This window comes from Sorex araneus, chromosome 1 (genome assembly GCF_027595985.1).
Source record: "Sorex araneus isolate mSorAra2 chromosome 1, mSorAra2.pri, whole genome shotgun sequence".
NCBI classification, from domain to species: domain Eukaryota; kingdom Metazoa; phylum Chordata; class Mammalia; order Eulipotyphla; family Soricidae; genus Sorex; species Sorex araneus.
In genome coordinates, this window is record NC_073302.1 from 299,895,917 (window position 1) to 299,919,589 (window position 23,673).

The 23,673-nt window shown below is 56.5% G+C and overlaps 1 protein-coding gene across 1 annotated transcript; it reads right to left on the reverse strand.

Moving 5' to 3' along the window:
• Positions 1-884: 884 nt before the first annotated feature.
• Positions 885-12,837, reverse strand: LOC129402212 (protein FAM90A27P-like). Its single transcript, XM_055127766.1, has 8 exons — positions 12,777-12,837; positions 6,642-6,679; positions 6,051-6,187; positions 4,196-4,250; positions 2,732-2,916; positions 2,262-2,367; positions 1,672-2,029; positions 885-1,629 (listed from the first exon to the last, which is right to left on the reverse strand). Exons 1-8 carry the CDS (start codon positions 12,835-12,837, stop codon positions 1,322-1,324), a joined length of 1,248 nt encoding a protein of 415 aa, XP_054983741.1. The 3' UTR covers positions 885-1,321.
• Between the last annotated feature and the right edge of the window lie 10,836 nt (positions 12,838-23,673).

A 23,673-nucleotide genomic window follows, 5' to 3' on the forward strand; every position in this document is an offset into this window, starting at 1 on the left:
AGTGGGTGCAATGCTGGGTACCACCTGGACCCTGCCTGAGGGGAGAGCTGTGCACCATCCCCCACATTCCTGGGGTCCCTCCCAGCTTGCAGCTCTGAAGGCCCCTCAGGGAGCTATGAAGGGGAGTTTCTTCTTACGGTCTCGACCTGTGTATGAGTTTGACCCCAGGGTGGGGGTCAGACATCTCTGGATCAGAAACAGGGTCCGATGTCAGGCTGCTGGTCCACCTGGAAACACAGCTCCCTGCACCCTCCAGGCCCGGAGCACTCTGGGATTGGAACGTGCAGGTCAGCGGGTCACCGCCCTCTGCAGGGTCTCAACAGGCCTCAGGAGACCCTTCTCTGGCTCACTCCAGCCACTCCCATCATCCTAAAATCATAGAGACGGTCTGCTGGCCTTGGGCCCTGGTGTCCACCATTAAGGTCCTTGAGTTGCTCTGTGTGAGTGTGTAGCGGGTGATGGGCGGGACCCAGACTGAGCAGAGCTGAGGGAGGAAAATGGGGATCCTGTCAGGTGGGACACAGGCCCAGCTGGGAGGGGCCCGGAGGGCTTGGTGACTTTCTCTGGAACCAACTCCCACCCCCACCCCCTGATCAACCTGAAATTCCTGTTCAGGGCCCACTGCAACAGAGCTGAGAGAGACCCAAACCCGGCCCGGTCAGGAAGTCAAAAATCCTCTCCTGAGCCCTCGGCCTTGCAGGAACCAGGGGGAGGGGACATGGAGTGTGTGTGATCAGAGACGTCTGCCAGGGAGAGACCAGACACACGGGTGCAACTGAGACACTTTATTGCAGGAAAGTCACTGTGTCAGCGACTTTCGTGTAGAGGAGTCCCAATGACACCCCAGGGCACTGTCCCAATGACACGCCCATCATGCTCTGAACACACACAGGACACGGGCACATGCAGAGCCCACCCACCGCAATGACGACCCCAGCACAGTCAGGGCACCGCTGGGCGTGCACACACCACATGGTACCTGCCATGGTCCAGGCCCCAATAGAACGAAGGGCCACAATCTGCTGCTGCTCGTTCCTCCCTCGGTCCACTCTCACTGAGTCTGTGGGGACAGGATTGAAACAGCCTCAGACACAGGATCTGGAATTCTACTGAGAGTCCAAACTCCGGACAATACTTCTCGGGCACCTGAGTGCGAGTCCCATCACAGCCCCCAACTGTCAACAGTCCCCCTGCTGCTCTGGGCCAGGTCCTAGCAGTCCCCCAGGGAGAGTCTGGGCCTGGGAGGTCTCCTCCACAGCAGCAGTATAGTCCAGGTCACAGGCAGCAGCAGGCACAGGCTGGTGGGCATCGGTGGGTCAGCTCAGTCCTGCTCGCTCTCGTCGGAGGACGAGGACACCAGGAGGTCCTCATAGAGCACACTGAAGGGGCGCAGGGTCGGGCCTATTGCGGGTGGGCTGTGGGCAGGGAGCTCAGGGGCGGCCAGGAACCCACAGCTCCACTGGTCCCTGTGCAGCCTCCGGAACACCATGGTGAGGGGCCGGCCCCCTGCAGGATCCCAAGTCGGAGGTGGGGTGCTCCCGGGGCAGGCCAGGCCTCCTGCCTGCTGTGACTGCAGGCCTAGGGCTGGGAGCCTCCTTCGGGTGCCTGCGTGTCTTGCTGGCTGCTCTCCTGGGTGCGGACAGGAACTGGGACCTGGGCAGGGCATTTAGTTCCAGGGGCCAGCGTGTCTTGTCCTTGGTCCCTGCCCAGCCTTATGTCTGGGCTGCTTCTCTGAGGTAGGGGGTGGGGGCCGAGCCTCCATTTCTTCAGAGTGGTCCGCTGCTCCATCACTACAACCGAGGGCTTCAAACTGGATGAGTGCCCGGGGCTTGGGACTGGGAGCCAGGCCAGGTGTGCGGGCGGCTTCCAATGTGGGGCTCCTGGACGTGGGCACGCAGCTCTGTGGAAGGCCAGGCGCTCTCCCATCCATGGGGCTCAGCTCCGGATGGCCCCGGTGTGGCCTGCGAGGCAACTCCTCTGCCTGGACGGGTCTTTCAAGAACGTGCCCAGTCTGGGCTCTGCATGGCTGCTACAAGGAGAGAGAGAGAGAGAAAAGCACAAATTAGACACAGTGACATTTGCATCCCCAGCTCAGACCCACACCAGTGTCTATGCTGACAGTCCTCAGCACAAGAAAACACTGAGGTGGACAGAGAGAGGGACACGTAGGTGACCCTGGACCATGAGAGGGACATGGGAGGGGGTGTTTGGGGGAGAGCCAGGGTCAGAAGGAATGGGTGAGGCTTGGCCCCTCTACTCACCCTCACGTAGTCCCAGGACTCCTTCCCCTCCTTCTCGATGGCCTGGACCTTCTGGTCCTGTGTCGTGGGGCATCTCTGCAGCAGAGACCCCCTCCCGGGAATGAGCCTGCAAACAGCACATCAGAGAGTCAGTCATCCCTGCCCATCCCTTGATCGTCCACCCCTGTCCTTTGTGCCTGACCTGTCCCGCATCCCTGTGGGAGAGCGGAGGGAGAGCTGCGGGGTCTCTGCACCAGCGTCCTCTCCTGCTGGACTGTCCTGCTGCCCTTCCCCCTCCACCCCCAGGGCCTCTCTCTGGGTGCCACGACCCTGGCTTGTGGCCCCAGGAGAGAGGTGCCCAATGGGAGGTAGGAGGTGGGCTCCCTCCTTCCCTCACTCTCCGGGCTTCCCAGTCAAATGTCCTCATGGGAAGAGGGAGACACAGAATCTGGGACGCAGCCCAGAGATGATGGAATGGGCCCAGTACTCACCCAGGTCCACTGACCTTCGGGGTGTCGGGCCCCCTGGAGGGCACTGGCTCACAGCGGGGTGGCATGTTCTCCTTTCCCTTCAGGCATCTCAGGGGCTGGAGGACTAGGGCCCCCTGCCAGCGTCTGATGGGGCACCTGGGGTTCCGTGCCTGGTGCCCGAAGGCGCCGCAGTTCTTGCACTTCACCTGTGGAGAGAAGGGCCAGAGTGAGGCACGGGCTCTGCGAGCCTGTGCAGGGTCAGAGAGGGGCTGGCAGTGGGAGCCAAGGAGGAAAAGGACCCCATCCCCCCAGGTATGCCCTGGGAGATGCCACCCCAGAGCCACCATGGCTGCAACGGGGCAGGACAGGGAGGGCCTCGAGGACTCGTCTTGGAAGGCGAGCCTGTTCCACTCGGGCCAACACTCCCTGGCATAACGGCAAACGGCAGCTGGGGCCTGGCAGGGTCTGAGGCCAGAGCACAGGGGACTGCCCATAGCCCACTGATGCCTGAAGGAAAGCCCTGCCCGCCTGATGTGGGATGGGCTCTCAGACCAGCTCTAAGAGCTGGGACAAGGCAGAGATGGGCACGCTCATTTCCCCTCCTGGCCTGACCCTGGGCCTGTCCACCCACCCGCTTCCTCCCCGCACCAGCCCACCACTTACTCTGGGGTCCTCACTTTCCCGGGCTCCTCCCGGGGGTGCCTTCCAGGTGTGGGCTTTCTGGGCTCCAGGGCCCCTGGGCCAAACAGGTCGTACCCACATGGAACTCATATCTATGGATTGGCAGCAGAGTTGGCCTCCTAAGGAAATGAGAAAGAAGCTTGAGTGACTCACAGACCACACACGGTCACACACTGCAACTCACACACACGAACACACACATGCACATACAGACACCCACATGCACAATCACACACATGCACACAGACACACACGCAGACACACACGCAGACACACATGCACACATGCACACACACATGCACACACAGACACCCACATGCACATTCACACAGACATCCACACGACATTCACACACATACACACGCACATTCACACACATGCACACACATACACAAGTGCACACACACATGCACACACAGACACCCACACGCACATTCAAACACAAACACCCACACGCATATTCACACTCATGCACATTTACACACACACATGCACACAGACACACACGCACACAGAAACACACAGGCACACAAACACATGCACAGAGATACACAAATGCAAACATACACAGGTACATGCACACACATGCACACACACACAGATCCGTACTGTGCACTTTAGGGAATCCCACACGCCCACTCAGATGTACCCAGTACATGGGATGGCTATGTTCCCTCCTGCACTGCCTCGCCACAACCTCCTCTCCCTGATGGAGCACCTAGCACAACCTCTAACAAGAGCCCTCAGCTCCAAGAGCCCTCAGCCCTGCACCCCTGCCAGAGAGCACATGGAAAGTCCACTTACCTGATCACGGTGGCCGTCCTCTGCTGTGGCCTTCAACGGCGCTAAGTCGGGGAGGCTGGACAAGGCTCAGAGATGCTGCGTCCCCTGGCAGGTGAAGGCCGGAAAGGATCCACTTCCTGGAAGTGGACCAAACCATTTTTGGTGTCCTACAAAAAGACTGAAGCTTCTCAGTGAATAAGGGATAGCAAATGAAAACAACTGCAGTATGGATTCCTCTTATAAATTTTTGCCAGCTTTATAAAAATAGAAGCGCTTCTTTTTTGACCCAATTTTAACAAGCAGGAGACAAGCTAGTTAGACTGAGAAACAAGGGATAACCCAATAGACTGACAGGTAATTTTAACCCTAGGGACTGCCCTTCCTTTCTCTGTCTATCTGGTTTTTTTCCTGGTTCTTGGGGGGTCAGATCGATTGATCAGGTATGTATGAATGCACATGTGCATGTGATTTTTTGTTGTGTTTCTGTATGTCTGTCTGTGTTAAGTGTTTAAATATTGAAGTCAGATTGAATCAGAAGTGGAAATCCTTGTAACTGGGCAAACAACCCCATCACAAAGGTTAGTAATATGTACTCCAAAAAATTTTAAAAGTTTGGGTGTTTTTGGAGCTTATTAAGAATTGTAAAATTAGAGCATGAAACTAAGGTGAAAATTGTTAAAGATTGGTGTAAAAGGTTCATGATTTGAAATATCTAAGGTATAAGAACTATTAAAATTAATTAAAAAGATGTTTTCCTCATGCTTTGTAAAAATGGTACAGGTTTTGTTATGCTAGTACATTTTTTCTCTCTAAATATTTATATTACAATTTTTGTTTGTATCTGCATTATATTGAGTAGTTAAAAAGAGACCCCCTCCCAGGAATGAGCCTGCAAATAGCACATCACAGAATCAGTCATCCCAGCAGCGTCCCCGGATCGTCCACCCCATCGTTGGTGCTCAACCTGTCCTGCAGCCCTGTGGGAGAGCGAAGGGAGAGCTACGAGGTCTCTGCACTAGCGTCATCTCCTGGTGGACTGTCCCCCGGCCCTCTCTCCTGCACCCCCAGGGCCTCTCTCCAGATGCCACGATCCTGGTCTCTGGACACCCAGAGAGGCACCCTCTGGGAGGGAGGAGGTCGGCTCCCTCCTTCCCCCACTCTTGCAAGCTGCCTGGCCAAGCATCCTCATGGGAGTAGGGAGACAGAATCTGGGATGCAGCATCGAGCTGCTGGAACCGGCCCAGTACTCTCCCGGGTTCACAGGCCTTCTAGACGTCGGGTCCCCTGGAGCTTGCTGGCGCACAGCAGGGCATCCTGTTTTCTTTTCCTTTAGGGCATCCCAGGCGTAGGAGGACCAGGGCCCCCTGCCAGCGCCTGATGGGGCACCTGAGGTTCCCTGTCCGGTGCCCAAAGGCGCTGCAGTCCTTGCACTTCACCTGCGGAGAGAAGGGCCAGAGTGAGGCAGGGGCTCTGTGAGCCTGCACAGGGAGAAGAGGGGGGCTGGCCAGTGGGAGACAGGGAGGACAAGGTCCCAGTCCCCCCTGGAGATCCCTGGGGAAATGCCAGCGTGAGCCCCTGTGGCTGCAGCAGGCTGGGACAGGGAGGGCCCAGAGGACTCATCTCGTCAGGGGCAGCCTGATTCCACACAGGCCAACACTCCCTGGCATAATGACAAACAGAAGCCGGGACCTGGCAGGTTCTGAAGCCAGAGCAAAGGCAGCCCTACCCACGGCCCACTGATGCCCTGCCTGCCTGACCTGGGAGGGTCAGCTCAGCTCTGAGAGCTGGGAGAAGGCGGAGACGGGCACACTCATTTCCCCTTCCGGCCCTGACCCCTGGCCGTCCACCCTACCCCTTCTCCTACACCACCACTTACCCTGGGGTCCTCGCACTCCGGGGCTCCTCCTGGGGGTACCTTCCAGGCATGGGCTTTCTGGACTCCGGGGCCCTCAGGTCGAAAGGGTCGTCCCCACACAGAACTAATCTCTGTGGCTTGGCACTAGAGTTGGCCTCCTAAAGAAACGAGAAAGAAGCTTGAGTCACTCACAGAGCCAAACATGGTCACACAGTGAAACACACATGCATGCACATGCACACAGACACACACATATGCACACATGCACACACATGTACACACATAGAAATGCACACACACATGCACACACAGACATCCACACATATTCATAAAAACGATCACACACAGACGCACACATGCACATAGATACACTCAAATGCTCAGACACACACACACACGCACACACATGCACACATATACACACACAGAGCCCTGCTTGCGCTTTGCACAAATCCCCAATCACTCACTCAGATGCACCCAGGATGGCCATTCTCCCTCCCGCCCTCCCTTGGCACATCCTCCTCTCCCTGACGGAGCCCCTAGCACAACCTCCTGTTTCTAAAAGCCCCCAGCCTTGCACCCTACCTGAGAGCTGAAGGAAAGTCCACTTACCTGATCACGGTGGCCATCCTCTGCTGTGGTCTTCAATGCTGTAAGTCAGAAAGACTGGACAAAGCAATCAGAGATGCTGCGTCCCCGTGGCAGGTGAAGGCTGGAAAGGATCCACTCCTGGAAGTTCCCCTTTATATAGGCTCAGGTGGGAGTGGATGGGCCATTGTGTCCATCAAGCCAGGTCGGGGGAGACCCTCCCTTTGCCGATACCCCCACCACCTGCTCTCTGGACACACAAGACGGCCAGTGCTGGAGAGAATCTCTCAGATCCCTGTCCATTTCTGGGTAGGATGCCCATGGGCTGTGTCCATGGACCCAGAGGGAGTCCTCGGAGAGTCAGGTACTTCCATTTGTCAGTCATTCACTCTAATTTTTTTCTATAATTTAATTTCTTTGAAGTTGTTCACAATAATTTATTTCATCCAATATTCCAACACCAATCCCACCACCGTGACCCCTTCCCACCACCATTACTTCAAAATGAACAACCACCACCCTAGCCTGCCCGATAACAGGCTCTGAGAATTTATTTTGTACTGCTTGTTATGAATAATTCTCTAAACATGATTTTAAAAAAGTGTTCTCAGAGGAAAGTGTGTGAAGCACAGTAGTTCACTCTTGTCAGTGAAATGATCTGGTCCCAATCGTGCATCTGAGAGGCAGAGAAACTATCAGCCAGGGGTTTAGAGGCTGGAAAGTTCTGGAAGAGCTGAATGCTGACCCCTGAGGCTACTTCCTTGGCCCCTCCCTACCTGTGATCCCTCCCTATCAGTCTTGCCCCCTTCTGGGGCCCCTCCTTACCTGTCTCACTCCCTTCCTCTGCCACTCCCTGTTTACTGTCCAAGGTCACCTGACACCTGCTGCAGGCTGGTCACTGTGCCCACAGGCCCTAACCAGGGACCTGCCCTCTCATCCCTGCAGGCTCAGGCCCTCAGGGCATCGCCTTCCCGGGGGTTTTCCAGCTGCTGCCCCATAGGGCAGAGTGGGAGGATGCTGGGGGGACAATCTTCTGACCTCCCAGGCTCTGGGAGGGTGACGCCATGGGCTCCCTGTGCTGCGTGAATTTTCTCTGGGGGCTGAGTTTAATTGTAGAGCAGATTTTCTCACTGTGGATGGTGTATATAGGGGCTCCCTCTGCCTGGGTAATGTGGATGGTGCACCTAAGGGTTCCTCTCCCCCGGGGCCACCCTTTCTGGGCTCACTGTGAAGCCATGCCTAGGTTTCTAGATGGTGTGAGGCTTCTGCTTGCCCATGTGTCCTGCTGCTCTTTGCCCTTCACATTCCCGCCATCCAAAGACAGAGCTGGCCGTGATTTCTCTCCCTCTGCCTGTGGACAGAGGGCCTTTAGGTCCTACCAGAAAACTAGACCCAGGAGCTTCTAATTTCCACTGCCTGGTCTGAGTGGAGATGAATCGGTCATGAGTCACAAGGACCAAGGAGAACAGAGCACTGGCCTTTGAGTGTGACTGGAACGAAGTTGTACCCAATCTACCTGAAAAGACGTGAGATTTTTCTCAGTGACTACTTTTTCATGATTTGTTGGTCACTGGTATTTGGTCAGTGCTGCCCCCCAGGGCACGGTCATCCTTTCAATGGGGCTGGCCCTGTTTCCTGACAGAGATGGACAGTCATATATATTTCGACACAGAGGCCACCTCTCAGAGTCTTCCCAGCTCCTGTCTCGGCTGATGCTGTGCTGAGGCTGAGTTTTCTGCATGTTTCCCGGCAGAGAGAAGCAGGCAGAGGCCTCAGTGATGCAGGACAACTCCCCCCACTGGGGACATGGCCCTGACCCTGTACAGGATTGTTCCGGGATGTTCTGGATAGACATGGAGACACTTGTTCCTTCCTCTCCTCTGGTTTGGGTGCGGGTTGAGGCAGGTGATTCTATGGATTTATGGGAACATTCTCCTGCAAACTGCCCTTGGCTTGAGTCCACCACAATGTAGAGCTCACCCCAGCTCTGGGTCTCTCTTGGGACCTTCCCAGGGTCTCTGTTCACTCCCGGGTTACTTAAAGTAATGTCTGACCTGACTGAGTGCTCGCTGCAAATACAGCTGTGTCTTGTGATGCCATGTGGACATGATCTCTGGGGCTGGGCAGGGACAGCTTTGGCACAGGTGTCATTCTCACATGGCCGGTTCCTTTCCCAATGTGCTTTGTTTTGCATTTAGGGTGTCAGGCAAAATTTCAGGATAGTCGTCAGTTTCTGACAGGTGAGTTCCTTCTCTGGTGTATGATTTTCACTATTAGAATTATGACAACAGCATCCCTCCCTCCCAAGGGTCACAGAGATGCTGGGAGTCAATAAAGTGGCAGTGCCCACCAATTTCCCAGCACCCGGCACACTATTTGCCTCTCAGCCTCCAGCTCAGTGACACCGTGGTTTGCATCCACAGAGAAATCCCTATTGCTGCCTTTCCTTCGGCCTTTAGAATGTGGGCCTGTCTTTGTGGTCTCCCGTGAGCTCAGGTTCTGACACAGGGCTTGGCTCCACATCTCACCCTGGTTCTGTTCCCTGAAGAGAAACAGTTTCAGAGGTGTCACTGCCCTTGTGGGGAACAGCGGGCTGGAGAGAGAGGCAGGTCCTGAGGGTGCCTTCTGTTTTAGAGTCTATCCCTGAGGAGCATTCGATGGGCACTGGGGCAGACAAGACCCAATCTTGCAAAGCGGCCCAGAAGGGAGGCTCCACAGAAGGGAGGATCTGGGCAAAGTTGGCAAGAACAGGGTGTCAGCACCAGGTGTCCAGCCTTGAGCCTCATCCGACCTCCTAGTCACATGAGCCCCAGATACAGACACTGTCATGTACGCTTAGTAAGTCATCCTAGGCACAGCATCTAACCTTAATGTGGAATGGACCAGGGCAAAGCAGAGTAGGAAAGATGATAGGCCAATAATGCTAAATTTTATGTGATTGGATCTTCCTGTGAAGCCGAGACCCTCTATAAAATCTGTGTGTGTTTGGCAATGAAGTGAACAGTCACTGGCTGCTCCCGAGGGTGTTTCTCAGTGCACCCATCATCCTTGGCCCCACGTCTGCCCAGACCCGCTGCGCTATGTGATAGGCGATGTGTCAGGGTCCTGGCCAGTGGACCCTGGGAAACTGGAGTAAGATCCCCCAGCCACCAGACTTACTCCCTATAGGAGAGTTAGGGGGAAGGGAAGAAGCCTCTGCCCTGCCCCTCTGCGCACCGCGGCCACCCGCACCGCCGACACCGAGAAAGAACCACGCAGAGGGGGGAGAGTTGGAGGTCCAGCAACTCTCATTTTTATTAAGCTCACATGCTAATATTTAAAGAAGAAATTTTAGGGAGGAGTGGGCGTTATGGACACCTGGTTATCAGCTCTGGAGTAAACATTTTGCTGGGCCCTTTACAGATGTTAACTGATGATTTATGTTCCCCTCCTCTCAAGGTCGGGTATGCTAGCTCAGGCATTGGTGACTTTCAAGTTTCATCCTCGACCAGGGAGCCTTTCTGGGTGGAGTGCTGGCACAGGGCCTTAGGGCCCTGTTTGAAGAGCGCCTGCTCCTGCTTCTAAGGGCAGGGGATTTGGCCAGGGTCTCAGGCTGGCTGCTGAGACCCCAACAGCCACGTTGGGGAAAACTGTTCCCCAGCATCTCCTATCGCCCGGCCCAATGCTCTGAGGGCCTGTAACGGGCGCCCTGGGCAGCAAGGTCCCGGGAGCACCTGGGAGAGGCCGAGCTGCTGCCCCTGGAGAGAGCCCCTCGAGGCCTCAGCCCTGCGGGCTCTGGCGCTTCATCCTCACTTGCTCACCCGCCCCCGGGGCCTCATCAGACTTTCCCAAACCTGGAGCTTCGGGACCCCCAGGCTGAGATGCACAGTGCTGGGGAGTGCAGTAGAGTCAGTGGCTTCTGGCACTCTCCTGGTCGGTCACTCACTGTGACCCGGACTCACGGGATGAGCCCAGCCGGCAGATGCCCTCAGCACAGCTCTCAAGACCCTGATGCCTGAAGCCACCCACTGGCAGGGTGGACCCTCTCAGGAGACAGAGGGACAGTATGGCACGTCCGGCTCCTGTACTGTCTACGGCCAACCTGGGTCCAACCTTGGCTGCCCAAAGGTCAGACAAATCCCAACAACAGTGATCCTGAGGACACAGCACGGGCAGCCCTGAGCACTGCCAGTGTGGCCCAAACACAGGCACAATGAAAGAAATGGTCCCTTGCCATCGAGGGGCAGCATCAGCAAAAGTTTCAAAAAATCATGAAGGAATCTGGAATGTCAGTTGACAGAGGGAGAGCACAGCTTGGCATTTACCTGAGCCCAGCTGCCTCACTGGGCTCACATGAGCGGTCCTCCTGCTGGGACTCGACTCTCAGTCTAGCAGAACCCCACGGTGCTCCCTCCTGCAGAGCAGAGTCCGCAGCTCAATTGGGATCTTCCTGGTGGCTCATGGTTTGTGGTGTCCCGTCCTTACTTCCATTCTCACAAGGTTATAAACACTGTAACAGGGTTTGTGCCTACCTGCTGCCTAAGAATGGAGACACCCACTGAATTCTGAAATGCAGGTGCCTCTAGAAAGCTCTGGGCGAGTTCCTGAAAACTCTTTAGACTCTTAGATACAAACTGTCTACACTAATATATACAAACTCTTTACACTATTAGATACAAACCCTTTATAATCTTAGATACAAACCCTTTAAATTCTTAGATACAATTCCTTTAGGCTATTAGATACAAACCCTTTAGGCTGTTAGATACAAATCTTTTATAATCTTAGACACAAACCCTTTTCACTCTTAGATACAAACCCTTTTACTCTTAGATACAAACCCTTTATAATGTTAGATACAAACCCACACTTTCGTGGGCTGGACCCTTTCTTGCAGAACCTCAGGAATGTGGTCAGCAGCTCTCTCTGTTTCTCTGTCTCTCTGTCTCTATCTCTCACAGGTGATTTCGCTTGTGTGAACCCTGCAGGTGTGCCGGGGCAAATGCAGAAAGGAGTACCTTGAGGATGAGATTGCCATGGGGAATTGCAAGCTCAACTTCTTCTGTTGCCAGCCGAGGTTCCCTTAAGCCAGGCCAGTTTCTTGTCGCCGTTTCCTTCCTTCTGGGCATAATGGGAATCCACAAGGTGTCCATAGCTTGTTCTGTATTGATACTGATACTTGCAGTGCCAGCCACAGTGTTGTGAGTGGACTTACAAATTGATGGAGTACACAATACTCATCATTCCCTCATTTCTCGTCTACCTCTGGGACATCCTCATAGCATCTCCCACCATATTGTACCTAGAACAATGCATCAGAGGGAGGACTTCAGCACGTTATTCCATACACTTACGTGTTGTCACATGATTGCTCCTGGAGCGCTACTTGGTGCCCTCTATGTCAGATAACCTCCTTATGTAGCTCGGGAACCACCAAGGACCCGATGGTTCCCGTGCCATATCGTCTCTGTCACTGCCTCAGCCTGGACCTCCCCTGTGGCCTTCTCTAACCTCCTGGGCTCATGTCCACGTTCCCCGGGGGTGGCCACTCTCGCCTCTCTCGTTACACTGTGGATCTTCTTAGAGTCCATCTCAGAGAGTCCCACAGGACCTTCTCTCTGTCTGACCTGGTCCACTTAGCATACTGCGTCCATGGTCCATCCTCGTGGTCGCAAATGGCCTCCACTGAGTCCAGCACATGGAAAGACGCCCAATACCTCCGAATCAGAGATGCTAAACCAACACGGGCAAGTGAACACCTGTTGTCACGGGTAACTTGGGACAAGAGAAAGCAGGTGCCGGGTGAGACATGGGGAATGGAGACCCTCTGGTCTGGCCTCTAGGCCACGGCCCTGAGTGGGCATTTCTCCCCTATCCAGGAGTGCGGATGGTGAAGGTTTGTGGGAAACAGAAGGTAATTTGTGAGTGCTCTGACTTTAGCTAATTCATACAACAGGTGCCAAGCATAAAGGCCTGACTACTCGTGCACACTGGTGACTGACCTGCAGCAGATGGAAGGAATGAGGGTGAAACCTTACTGATTACAGGGTGCTCAGTTTGAAGGAGAGAGGGTTGGGTAGGGCACATGCAGAGTCCCCTCCAAAATGGCAACCACAGCCAGGCAGATACTACCCCCAGCATAGGTCAGGTAGTGCTGGGCGGGCATATTCGAGGTGGTACCTGCCAGTGTCTGAAAGTGATATTCCATGGACCACATGGGCAGCAGGAGGAGTGTGGGCATGACGCTGGGTACCACCTGGGCCTTGCCTGAGGGGAGAGCTGGGCACCTTCCCCCAGATTCCTGGGGTCCCTTCCAGCTCCCACATCTGAGGGACCCACAGGCGCTGTGAAAGGAGGTTTCCTCTTGCGGTCTCGACCTGTATGTTTTGGACCCCAGAGTAGGTCTCAGACATCTCTGGGTCAGAAATGGTGTCCGATGTCAGGCTGCTGGTCCACCTGGAAAGAGACCTCCCTGTACCTTCCAGGGCTGGAGCTATCTGGGATTTAGGATGTGCAGGTCAGCCGGTCACTGACCTCTGCAGGGTTCTGACAGGCCTCAGGAGCCCCTTCTCTGGCTCACTCCAGCCACTTCCATCACCCTGGAACTACAGAGATGACCCGCTGGACCTGGGTCCTGGTCTCTACCGTTAAGGTCTTTGAGTTGCTCTAAGTGAGCGTGTAGAGGGTGATGGGCAGGACCCAGACCGGGCTCATCTCTCATTCTCTCATAGCAGGGCTGAGGGAGAGAAATGGGGATCCTGTTGGGTGGGACCCAGGCGTGGATGGGGAGAGGCCTGTAGGGCTCAGTGCTTTTCTCCAGAACTGACTCCCACCCCAACCCTCTGCTCAACCTGAAATTCCTGTTCAGGCCCACTTCGGGCTGAGCTGAAAGAGACCCCAATACGACCTGTCAGCAAGTCAAGAATCCTCTCCTGAGCCCTCAGCTTTGCCCTGTCCTGAATCTGCTAGACACAGAAACCAAGGGGAAGGGACACTGAATGTGCATGATATGAGACGCCTGCCAAGGAGAGAGCAGACACAAGTGCAATTCAGACACTTTATTGAAGGAAAGACACTGACATGAGGAGTCCCAATGACACTCCAGGGCACAGGCCCAATGACACTCCCTATCATGCTCTGCACACACATGGGACACAGGCACAGGCAGAGCCCACCCACTGCATCCACAACACCAGCACACTCAGCGCAACGCTGGGTGTGCACACACGACGTGGTACCTGCAATGGTCCTGTCCCCAGCCACGAAAGAAAGAAGCGTCACAATCCTGTAGCTGCTGCTGTGCCTCCCACCGTCTGCTCTTGCTGAGTCTGTGCAAACAGGATAGAAACAGCCTCAGACACAAGATCTGGAATTCTACTGAGTGTCCAAACTCCAGATAATGCTTCTCGGGCACCTGAGTGCTAGTCCCATTTTGGCCACCAGATGCCAATAGTCCCCCCCTGCTCTGGGTCAGGTCCTAGGGGTTCCCGAGGGAGCATCTGGGCCTGGGGGTCTCCTCCAAAGTAGCAAGATGGTACGGGTCACACGAGGCAGGGGCCCAGACTGGTGGGCATTGGCGGGTCAGCTCAGTCCTGTTCGCTCTCATCAGAAGACGAGGACACCAGGAGGTCCTCATAGAGCACACTGAAGGGGCGCGGGGTCAGGCCTAGGGCAGGTGGGCTGCAGGCAGGGGGCTCACGGGTATCCACGCATGGGACCGAACTGGCATCCAAGAACCTACAGCACCAGCGGTCCCCCTGCAGCCTCTGGAACACCATGGTGAGAGGCTGGACCCCCACAGGGTTCCCCAGATGAGGCAAAGGGCTCCCAGGGCAGGCCGCAACCTCCTGTCCATGAGTACTGTAGTCCTGGGGCGGGGAGCCTCTTTCAAGCACCTGTTCATCACGTTGGCCACTCCCCTGGGCTTGGGCAGGAATTGGGGTGTGTTCAGGACGGTCAGTTCCAGGGGACAGAGTGTTCTGTCTGTGGCCGCTGCCCAACCTTTTGCCAGGGCTGCTTCCCTGTGGTGGGAGGCAGGGGCCGAGCCTTCGTTTCTTCGGGGAACTGTGGGTGTGGTCTGTGAGTGCGCTGGCCACTCTCTTGCCCGATGCTCCATCGCTGCAACCGCGGGCTCCAAACTGGATGAGTGCCCGGGGATTGCGGCTGGGAGCCAGGGCAGGTGTACGGACAGCTGCCCATGGCAAGCTCCTAGAAGCGGGCACACAGCTCGGTGAAAGGCCCGGTGCTTTCCCTGCCACGGGGCTCAGCACATGACGGTTCTGGGATGGTCCGCGAGGCAATTCCTCAGCCTGGACGGGTCCTCCAAGGATGAGCCCAGTCCGGGTTGTGCATGGCTGCTGCAAGGAAAGAGGGAAAAGCACAAATTAGACACACTGACATTTGCATCCCCAGCTCAGACCCAAACCAGTGACCATGACGAAGGTCCCCAGAACTCTAGAACACTGGGGTGTACAGAGAAAAGGACAGGTCAGGGGACCCTGGACAGTCAGAGGAATACCAGACAGGGGACTCGGTGGGGGGTGGGGGGGTGCCCAGGATCCTGAAGGATTGGCGAGGCTTGGCCCCTCTGTACTTACCCTCACATAGTCCCAGGACTCCTTCCTGTCCTTCACTAAGGCCTGGGCCATCTGGTCCAGTGTTGAGGAGCATCTCTGCAGCAGAGAACCCCTCCCGGCAATGAGCCTGCAAATAGCATATCACAGAGTCAGTCATCCCAGCCCAGCCCTCAATTGTCCACCCCCGACCCATCCCTCAGCCCTGTGAGAGAGCGGAGAGAGAGCTTGGTGGACTCTGCACCAGCGTCCTCTCTGCTGGACCGTCCCACTGCCCTCCGTCCTCCACCCCCAGGGCCTCTCTCTGGGTGCCTCGACCCTGGCATTGGGAACCCGGGAGAGAGGCGCTAACTAGGAGGGAGGAGGTCGGCTCCCTCCTTTCCCTACTCTCTGGAATGCCCGGTCAAGCGTCCCAAGGGAGTTGGGAGACACAGAATCTGGGACAGAGGCCCAAACTGCTGGAAACGGCCCAGTACTCACCTGGATGCGTAGGCCTTAGGGACGCCCCTGGAGGACGCTGAAACACAGCATGGTGGCATGTTCTCCTTTTCCTTTGGGCGTCCCAGGGGCTGGAGGACCAAGTCTCCCTGCCAGCGTCTGATGGGGCACCTGAGGTTCCGTGCCCGGTGCCCAAAGGCGCCGCAGTCCTGGCACTTGACCTGCGGAGAGAAGGGCCAGAGTGAGACAGGTACTTTGCGAGCCTCTGCAGCGTCAGAGAGGGGCTGGCCAGTTGGAGCCAGGGAAGACAAGGACCCCAACCCCCCAGACTCCCACTGGGAGATGCCACCCCAAAGCCCCCATGACCTCAGAGGGCTGTGACAGGAAGGTCCTGGAGGACTCATCTCGGCAGGGGCAGCCCCATTCCACATGTGCCAACACCTCCTGGCTCTAGCGGCAAACAGAAGCCAGGACCTGGCAGGGTTTGAGGCCAGAGCTCAGGAGGCCCTGCCCATGGCCCACTGATGCTTGAAGGAAAGCCCTGCCCGCCTGACCCAGGATGGACTCAAAACCAGCTCTGATAGAGGGGACAGGGCAGAGATGGACACACTCATTCCCCCTCCCGGCCTGACTCTGGGGCCGTCCCCCTTCAGCTTCCTCCCTGCACCTGCCCAACACTTACCTTGGGGTCCTCATGTTCTGGGGCACCTCCCGGGGACACCTTCCAGGCCTGGGCTCTCTGGGCTGCAGGGCCTCTGGGCTGAGCGGGTTTCCCCCCGACAGAACTCATCTCTGGGTATTGGCGGCAGAGTCGGCCTCCTAAAGAAAGGAGAAACAAGCTTGAGTCACTCACAGAGTCACACAGGGCCACACACGGCAATTCGCAAACATGCAAACATACCTGCACAAAGACACACACACATGCATGCACACATAAATACACATATGTAAAAACAGACACCCACATACACGTTCACACACACGCAGAAGTACATTCACACACATGCCCAGAAAGACACACACACATACACATAAAAACACACATGCACATAGACACACGCGTACACACAAGAAGACACACACAAGCACACATTAACAAACAGAGCCCTGCTGTGCATTTTATACGAAATCCCACATGCCATTCACATGCACCCAGGAATGCCCCCTCCTACCCAGCTTGGCACATCCTCCTCTCTCTAATCTAGACCCCAGTCAAATCTCCTGTTTCCAAGAGCCCCCGGACCTACATCCTGTCTGAGAGTGGATGGAGAGTCCACTCACCTGATCTCTGTGGCGGTCCTCTGCTGTGGTCTTCGACGTTGCTAAATCGGGGAGTCTGGACAAGGCTCAGACATGCTACATTCCCGTGGCAGGTGAAGGCCAGAAAGGATCCACTTCCTGGAAGTTCAACACCTTTATATACGCTCCTGGTGGGAGTGGGTGGGGCCTCGGTGTCCATCAAGTGCTGTTGAAGGAGACCAAAACTTTGCAGGTGGCCCCAAACTCCTGGTCTCTGGACACATGACTCAGCCAGTGCTGGAGAGAATCTCTCAGCTCCCTGTTCATTTCCGGTAGGATGCCCAGGTGCTGTGTCCTGGGTCCAGAGGGATTCATGGAGATTCCAGTCCTTCCATTTGTCATTGTTCTAAAACTCTTCTTTATAATTTTATTTTCATGAAGTTGTTCACAATATTTTATTACCTTTAATATTCCAACAGGAACCCATCAGCATTACCCCTTTCCACCAACATGACTTCAAATTGAACACCCACCACCGGAGCCTGCCTGAATAACAGTCCCTAAAGAATTTCTTGTGTATTCCTTGTTACAAATAATTCTCTAAACTTGATTTTAAAAAAGGGTTCCCAGAGAAAGTGTGTGAAGAACAGTAGTTCACCCTTACGGTGAAATGATCTGGGCCTGATAGTGCAGCTGAGGCAGAGAAAGTGTCTGCCGGAGGTTTAGTGGCCGGAATGTTCTGGAAGTGCTGAATGCTGACACTTGAGGCTACCTACTTGGCCCCTTCCTTCCTACCTTCGGCCCCTCCCTGTCTGCGGCCCCTCCCTACCTGTCTCCCCCCCTTCCTGTGGCCCCTCCCTCCCTGTCTCGCTCTCTTCCTGTGGCCACTTTCTGTTTACCGTCCAGGGTCCCCTGACACCTGCTGCCGGATGGCCCTGACCTCTCACTGTGCTCACAGGCCCTAGCCAGAGACCTGCCCTCTCAGGCTTGCAGGCTCAGGCCCTCAGGGCATCCACTTCCAGGAGGGTTTTCTGGCTTCTACCTCAGAGGAGATTGGCAAGAGGTCAGGGTGAACTTTCCTGACCATCCTGGTCTCTGGGAGGGTGACACCGCAGGCTTCCCTTTACCATGTGAGTTCTTGTTGGATGCTGGGTTCAGCTGTAGAGCTGGCCATTCTCCCTTTGATGGCGCCCGTGGCTTCCTCTGTTTCAGACAACTTGCACGGTGCACATAGTGTCTCCCCTCTCCCAGAGATGTCCCTCTGGCTTGCTGACCACGGGTAGCTCTTCCATCTGAGGCCATGCCAAGATTTCCCAGCAGTGTGAGGCCTCTCTTGCCCCTGTGTCCTGCTGCTCTTTGCCCTTTCCAGTCCCACTGTCTCACAACAGAGCTGGTCGCGGCTTTCTCTCTCTCCACCTGTGGACAGAGGGGGCTTTAAGCCCTATCAGAAAACTAGACCCAGGAGCTTCGAATTTCCACTGCCAGGTTTGGGTGGAGAGAAATAGGTCACTGCTTCCTGTTCTGACCGAGGACAGTCACACCCTCGGCCCCGAATCACTCACGGCCTCCTACCTCGTGTGACGAAAATCGGCCTCTGCCCCTGAGAGTCAGATACCACAAAAAGCCATGGCCTACGCGGTCCCCAGCTACGTGGGCTTCAGGCTTCTAGAGATCACTGTGCCTGTGGGTCAGGGCCCTGGGAGCATGTCCTGGCTCTGGCCTCCTCAGGATATCTACTTCAGAGGCCTCCCAGGGGATGCCAGAGCTGGGATGAGCTCTACATTTCCGCAGATTCAAGCGAACAAGAGTTTTCAGGAGAATGTCCCGATGAATCCACAGAGCTACCTGCCCCACGGGCAACCCAAACCTGAGGAGAGGAAGGACCGAGTCTCTCCGTGTCTCTCGGAACATCCTGGAATGATCCCGAACAGGGGCGGGGCCATGTCCAGAGTGCGGGGAGTTTTCTGCAGTCCCGAGGCCTCTGCCTGCTTCTCTCTGCAGGGAAACACGCAAAAACTCGGGTTCAGCACAGCATCAGCACGGACAGCAGCTGGGAGGATTCAGAGCGGTGGTGGGTGGTGTTGGCATCGCAATACGTGTCCATCTCAGTCAGCACAAGAAACAGGGCCAGCCCCATTGGGAGAAAGAGGGTGCACTGAGGATAGCAGAGACCAAATACCAGGGACCAACAAGTCACAAAAAAAGTTGTCACTAGAAAAGTCTTGCATCATTTCAGGGGGCTGGTGCCAGATTCCATTTTGGCTACACTCAAAGGCCAGCACTCTCGTCTCCTCGGTCCTTTGTGAGTCACGGCCGATTCGTCTCCATCCAGGTCTCGCAGTGGAAACTCAAAGCTCCTGGGTCTAGTCTTCTCATAGGCCTCAAGCCCCCTCTGCCCGCAGGCGGAGAGAGAGAACCCAGAGTTTGCTCTGTCGTGGGACAATGGGAATGTGAAGGGCAAAGAGCAACAGTACACAGGGGCAAGCAGAAGACTCACCACGCTGGGAAACCTTGGCGTGACCTCCTGAGGAGGCCAGAGCCAGGAGATGCTCCCAGGGCCCTGACCCACAGGCACAGTGATCTCTAGAAGCCTGAAGCCCACGTAGCTTGGGACCGCGTAGGCCATGGCTTTCCGTGGTATCTGACTCTCAGGGGCAGAGGCCGATTTTCGTCACACGAGGTAGGAGGCCGTGAGTGATTTGGGGCTGAGGGTGTGACTGTCCTCGGTCAGAACAGGAAGCAGTGACCTATTTCTCTCCACCCAAACCTGGCAGTGGAAATTCGAAGCTCCTGGGTCTAGTTTTCTGATAGGGCTTAAAGCCCCCTCTGTCCACAGGTGGAGAGAGAGAAAGCCGCGACCAGCTCTGTTGTGAGACAATGGGACTGGAAAGGGCAAAGAGCAGCAGGACACAGGGGCAAGAGAGGCCTGACACTGCTGGGAAATCTTGGCATGGCCTCAGATGGAAGAGCTACCCGTGGTCAGCAAGCCAGAGGGACATCTCTGGGAGAGGGGAGACACTATGTGCACCGTGCAAGTTGTCTCAAACAGAGGAAGCCACGGGCGCCATCAAAGGGAGAATGGCCAGCTCTACAGCTGAACCCAGCATCCAACAAGAACTCACATGGTAAAGGGAAGCCTGCGGTGTCACCCTCCCAGAGACCAGGATGGTCAGGAAAGTTCACCCTGACCTATTGCCGATCTCCTCTGAGGTAGAAGCCAGAAAACCCTCCTGGAAGTGGATGCCCTGAGGGCCTGAGCATGCAAGTCTGAGAGGGCAGGTCTCTGGCTAGGGCCTGTGAGCACAGTGAGAGGTCAGGGCCATCCGGCAGCAGGTGTCAGGGGACCCTGGACGGTAAACAGAAAGTGGCCACAGGAAGAGAGCGAGACAGGGAGGGAGGGGCCACAGGAAGGGGGGGAGACAGGTAGGGAGGGGCCGCAGACAGGGAGGGGCCGAAGGTAGGAAGGAAGGGGCCAAGTAGGTAGCCTCAAGTGTCAGCATTCAGCACTTCCAGAACATTCCGGCCACTAAACCTCCGGCAGACACTTTCTCTGCCTCAGCTGCACTATCAGGCCCAGATCATTTCACCGTAAGGGTGAACTACTGTTCTTCACACACTTTCTGCTGGGAACCCTTTTTTTAAAATCAAGTTTAGAGAATTATTTGTCACAAGGAGTACACCAAAAACTTCTTTAGGGACTGTTATTCAGGCAGGCTCCGGTGGTGGTGGGTGTTCAATTTGAAGTCATGTTGGTGGAAAGGGGTAATGCCGGTGGGTTGGTGTTGGAATGTTAAAGGTAATAAATTATTTTGAGCAACTTCATGAAAATAAAATTATAAAGGAAAGTTTTAGAATGATTGACAAATGGAAGGACTGAAATCCTCACGAAGCCCTCTGGACCCAGGACACAGCACCGGGGCATCCTACCCGAAAACGGACAGGGAGCCGAGAGATTCTCTCCAGCACTGGCCGAGTCAAGTGTCCAGAGACCAGGAGTTTGGGGCCACCTGCAAAGTTTGGGTCTCCCCCACCAGCACTTGATGGACACGGCGGGCCCCACCCACTCGGTCCTGGAGCCTATCTAAAGGGGAACTTCCAGGAAGTGGATCCTTTCCGGCCTTCACCTGCCACGGGGATGCAGCATCTCTGAGCCTTGTCCACACTCCCCGATTTAGCAACGTCGAAGGCCACAGCAGAGGACCGCCACAGAGTTCAGGTGAGTGGACTCTCCATCCACTCTCAGACAGGATGTAGGTCCGGGGGCTCTTGGAAACAGGAGGTTTGGCTGGGGTCTAGATTAGGGAGAGGAGGATGTGCCAAGGCAGGGTAGGAGGGGGCATTCCTGGGTGCGTGTGCATGGCGTGTGGGATTCCTTATAAAGTGCACGGCAGGGCTCTGTGGGATAATGTGTGCATGTGTGTGTTTTCCTGTGTGCGCGCGCGTGTCTGTGTGCATGTGTGTTTATGTGTACGTGTGTGTGTCTCTGTGGGCATGTGTGTGAATGTCCTTCTGCGTGTGTGTGAATGTGTATGTGGGTGTCTGTGCGTACACGGGCGTATGTATGTGCGCATGCATGTGTGTGTGTGTCTTTGGGCATGTATGTTTGCCTGTGTGTGAGTTGCAGTGAGTGGCCGTGTGTAACTCTGTGAGTGAATCAAGCTTGTTTCTCCTTTCTTTAGGAGGCCGACTGTGCCGCCAATACCCAGAGATGAGTTCTGTGTGGGGACGACCCGCTCGGCCCAGAGGCCCTGCAGCCCAGAGAGCCCAGGCCTGGAAGGTGTCCCCGGGAGGAGCCCCGGAGCACGAGGACCCCAAGGTAAGTGTTGGGCTGGTGCAGGGAGGAAGTGGGAGGGTGGACAGGCCCAGAGTCAGGCCGGGAGGGGAAATGAGCGTGCCCACCTCTGCCCTGTCCCGTCTCTCGGAGCTGGTCTTGGAGCTCATCACGGGTCAAGTGGGCAGGCCTTTCCATCGGGCATCCGTGGGCCATGGGCAGGGCCCCCTGTGCTCTGGCCTCAGACCCTGCCAGGCCCCAGCTGCCCTTTGCCGCTAGTGCCAGGGGGTGTTGGCCCGTGTGGGATGGGCTGCCCATGCCGAGACGAGTCCTCCAGGCCCCACGGGTCCCAGCCCTCTGGGGCCACAGGGGCTCTGGGCTGGAATCTCCCAGGGGACCCCTGGGGGGATGGGGTCCTCGTCCTCCTGGCTCCAACTGGCCAGTCCCTCTCTGACCCTGCACCGGCTGGCAGAGCCCCTGCCTCACTCTGGCCCTTCTCTCCGCAGGTCAAGTGCAAGGACTGCGGCGCCTTTGGGCACCGGGCACGGAACCTCAGGTGCCCCATCAGACGCTGGCAGGGGGCCCTGGTTCTCCAGCCCCTGGGACGCCCAAAGGAAAAGGAGAACGTGCCGCCCCGTTGTGCACCAGCGCCCTCCAGGGGCGTCCCTAAGGCCTGCGGATCCAGGTGAGTACTGGCACGTTTCCGGCAGCTCGGGGCTCCGTCCCAGATTTGGTGTCTCCCAACTCCCATAGGATGATTGGCCGGGCATCCCAGAGAGTAGGGGAAGGAGGGAGCCCACCTCCTCCCTCCCAGAGAGCGCCTCTCTCTGGGGCCCCAAATGCCAGGGTCGAGGCACCCAGAGAGAGGCCCTGGGGGGGTGGAGGACGGAAGGCAGTGGGACGGGCCAGCAGAGAGGACGCTGGTGCAGAGGCCCCGCAGCTCTCCCTCCTCTCTCCCACAGGGCTGGGCGACGGGTCAGGGATGAACGATCGAGGATGGGCTGGGCTGACTGACTCTCTGATGTGCTGTTTGCAGGCTCATTCCCGGGAGGGGATCTCTGCCGAAGGGATGCCCCGCGACACAGGACCAGAAGCCCCAGGCCTTAGCGAAGGACGGCAAGGAGTCCTGGGACTCCGTGAGGGTAAGTACGGAGGGGCCAAGCTCGCCCATTCCTTCATGATCCTGGGCGCTCCCCCCCCCACCCCCCCGCCACCGTTTCTCCTCTCTGGTGTCCCTCTCACTGTTCAGGGTCCCCTGACCTGTCCCTCCTCTGTCCACCCCAGTGTTCTAATGTTTGTGGTACCTTCGTCAGGGTCCCTGCTTTGGGTGTGAGCCGGGGACGCAAATGTCACTGTGTCTAATTGGTGCTTTTCTCTGTCTTTCCTTGCAGCGGCCATGCACAACCCGGCCTGCGCAGGTCCTTGAAGTACCCGTCCAGTCTGAGGAGGTGCCTCGCGGACAACCCCAGAGCAGTCCTGAGTTGAGCCCCGTTGCCGGGAAAACACCGGGCCTTTCGCCGAGCTGTGTGCCCGCTTCTAGGAGCCCCGCATGGGCAGCTGCCCGTACACCTGCCCTGGCTCCCAGCCGCAAGCCCCGGGCACTCATCCAGTTGGGATGCCACAGTGGCAGCGATGGAGCAGCAGGCGAGAGAGCATCAGGCAAGAGAGCGGCCAGCGCACTCACAGACGCCACCCACAGTTCCCCGAAGAAACGGAGGCTCGGTCCCTCCCCCTCCCCCCAGGGAAGCAGCTTGGGCACAAGATTGGGCAGCGGCCACCGACAGGACACTCTGGTCCCTGGAAATGAATGCCCTGTCCACACCCCAGTTCCTGCCCAAGCCCACGAGAGTGGCCAACGTGATGAACAGGGGCTTGAAAGAGGCTCCCAGCCCCAGGCTCCTAGTAGCCACGGACAGGAGGTTGCGGCCTGCCCTGGGAGCCCTTTGCCTCACCTGGGGAACCCTGTGGGGGTCCGGCCTCTCACCATGGTGTTCCGGAGGCTGCAGGGGGACCGCTGGAGCTGTGGGTTCCTGCCTGTCAGCTCAGACTCCTCTGT

What these genes read in the sequence shown, in the direction of transcription:
- LOC129402212 (XM_055127766.1), bottom strand. Translation starts at nt 12,837, where the DNA reads ATGCCCACACTCCTCCTGCTGCCCATGTGGTCCATGGAATATCACTTT. An exon ending in TCACTTTCAGACACTGGCAG is followed by an intron (nt 6,680 to 12,776) that starts GTACCACCTCGA and finishes TCTGACTTACAG; the next exon opens with CATTGAAGACCACAGCAGAG. An exon ending in CGGAGTGCGAGGACCCCAGG is followed by an intron (nt 4,251 to 6,050) that starts GTAAGTGGTGGT and finishes AGCCTTGTCCAG; the next exon opens with CCTCCCCGACTTAGCGCCGT.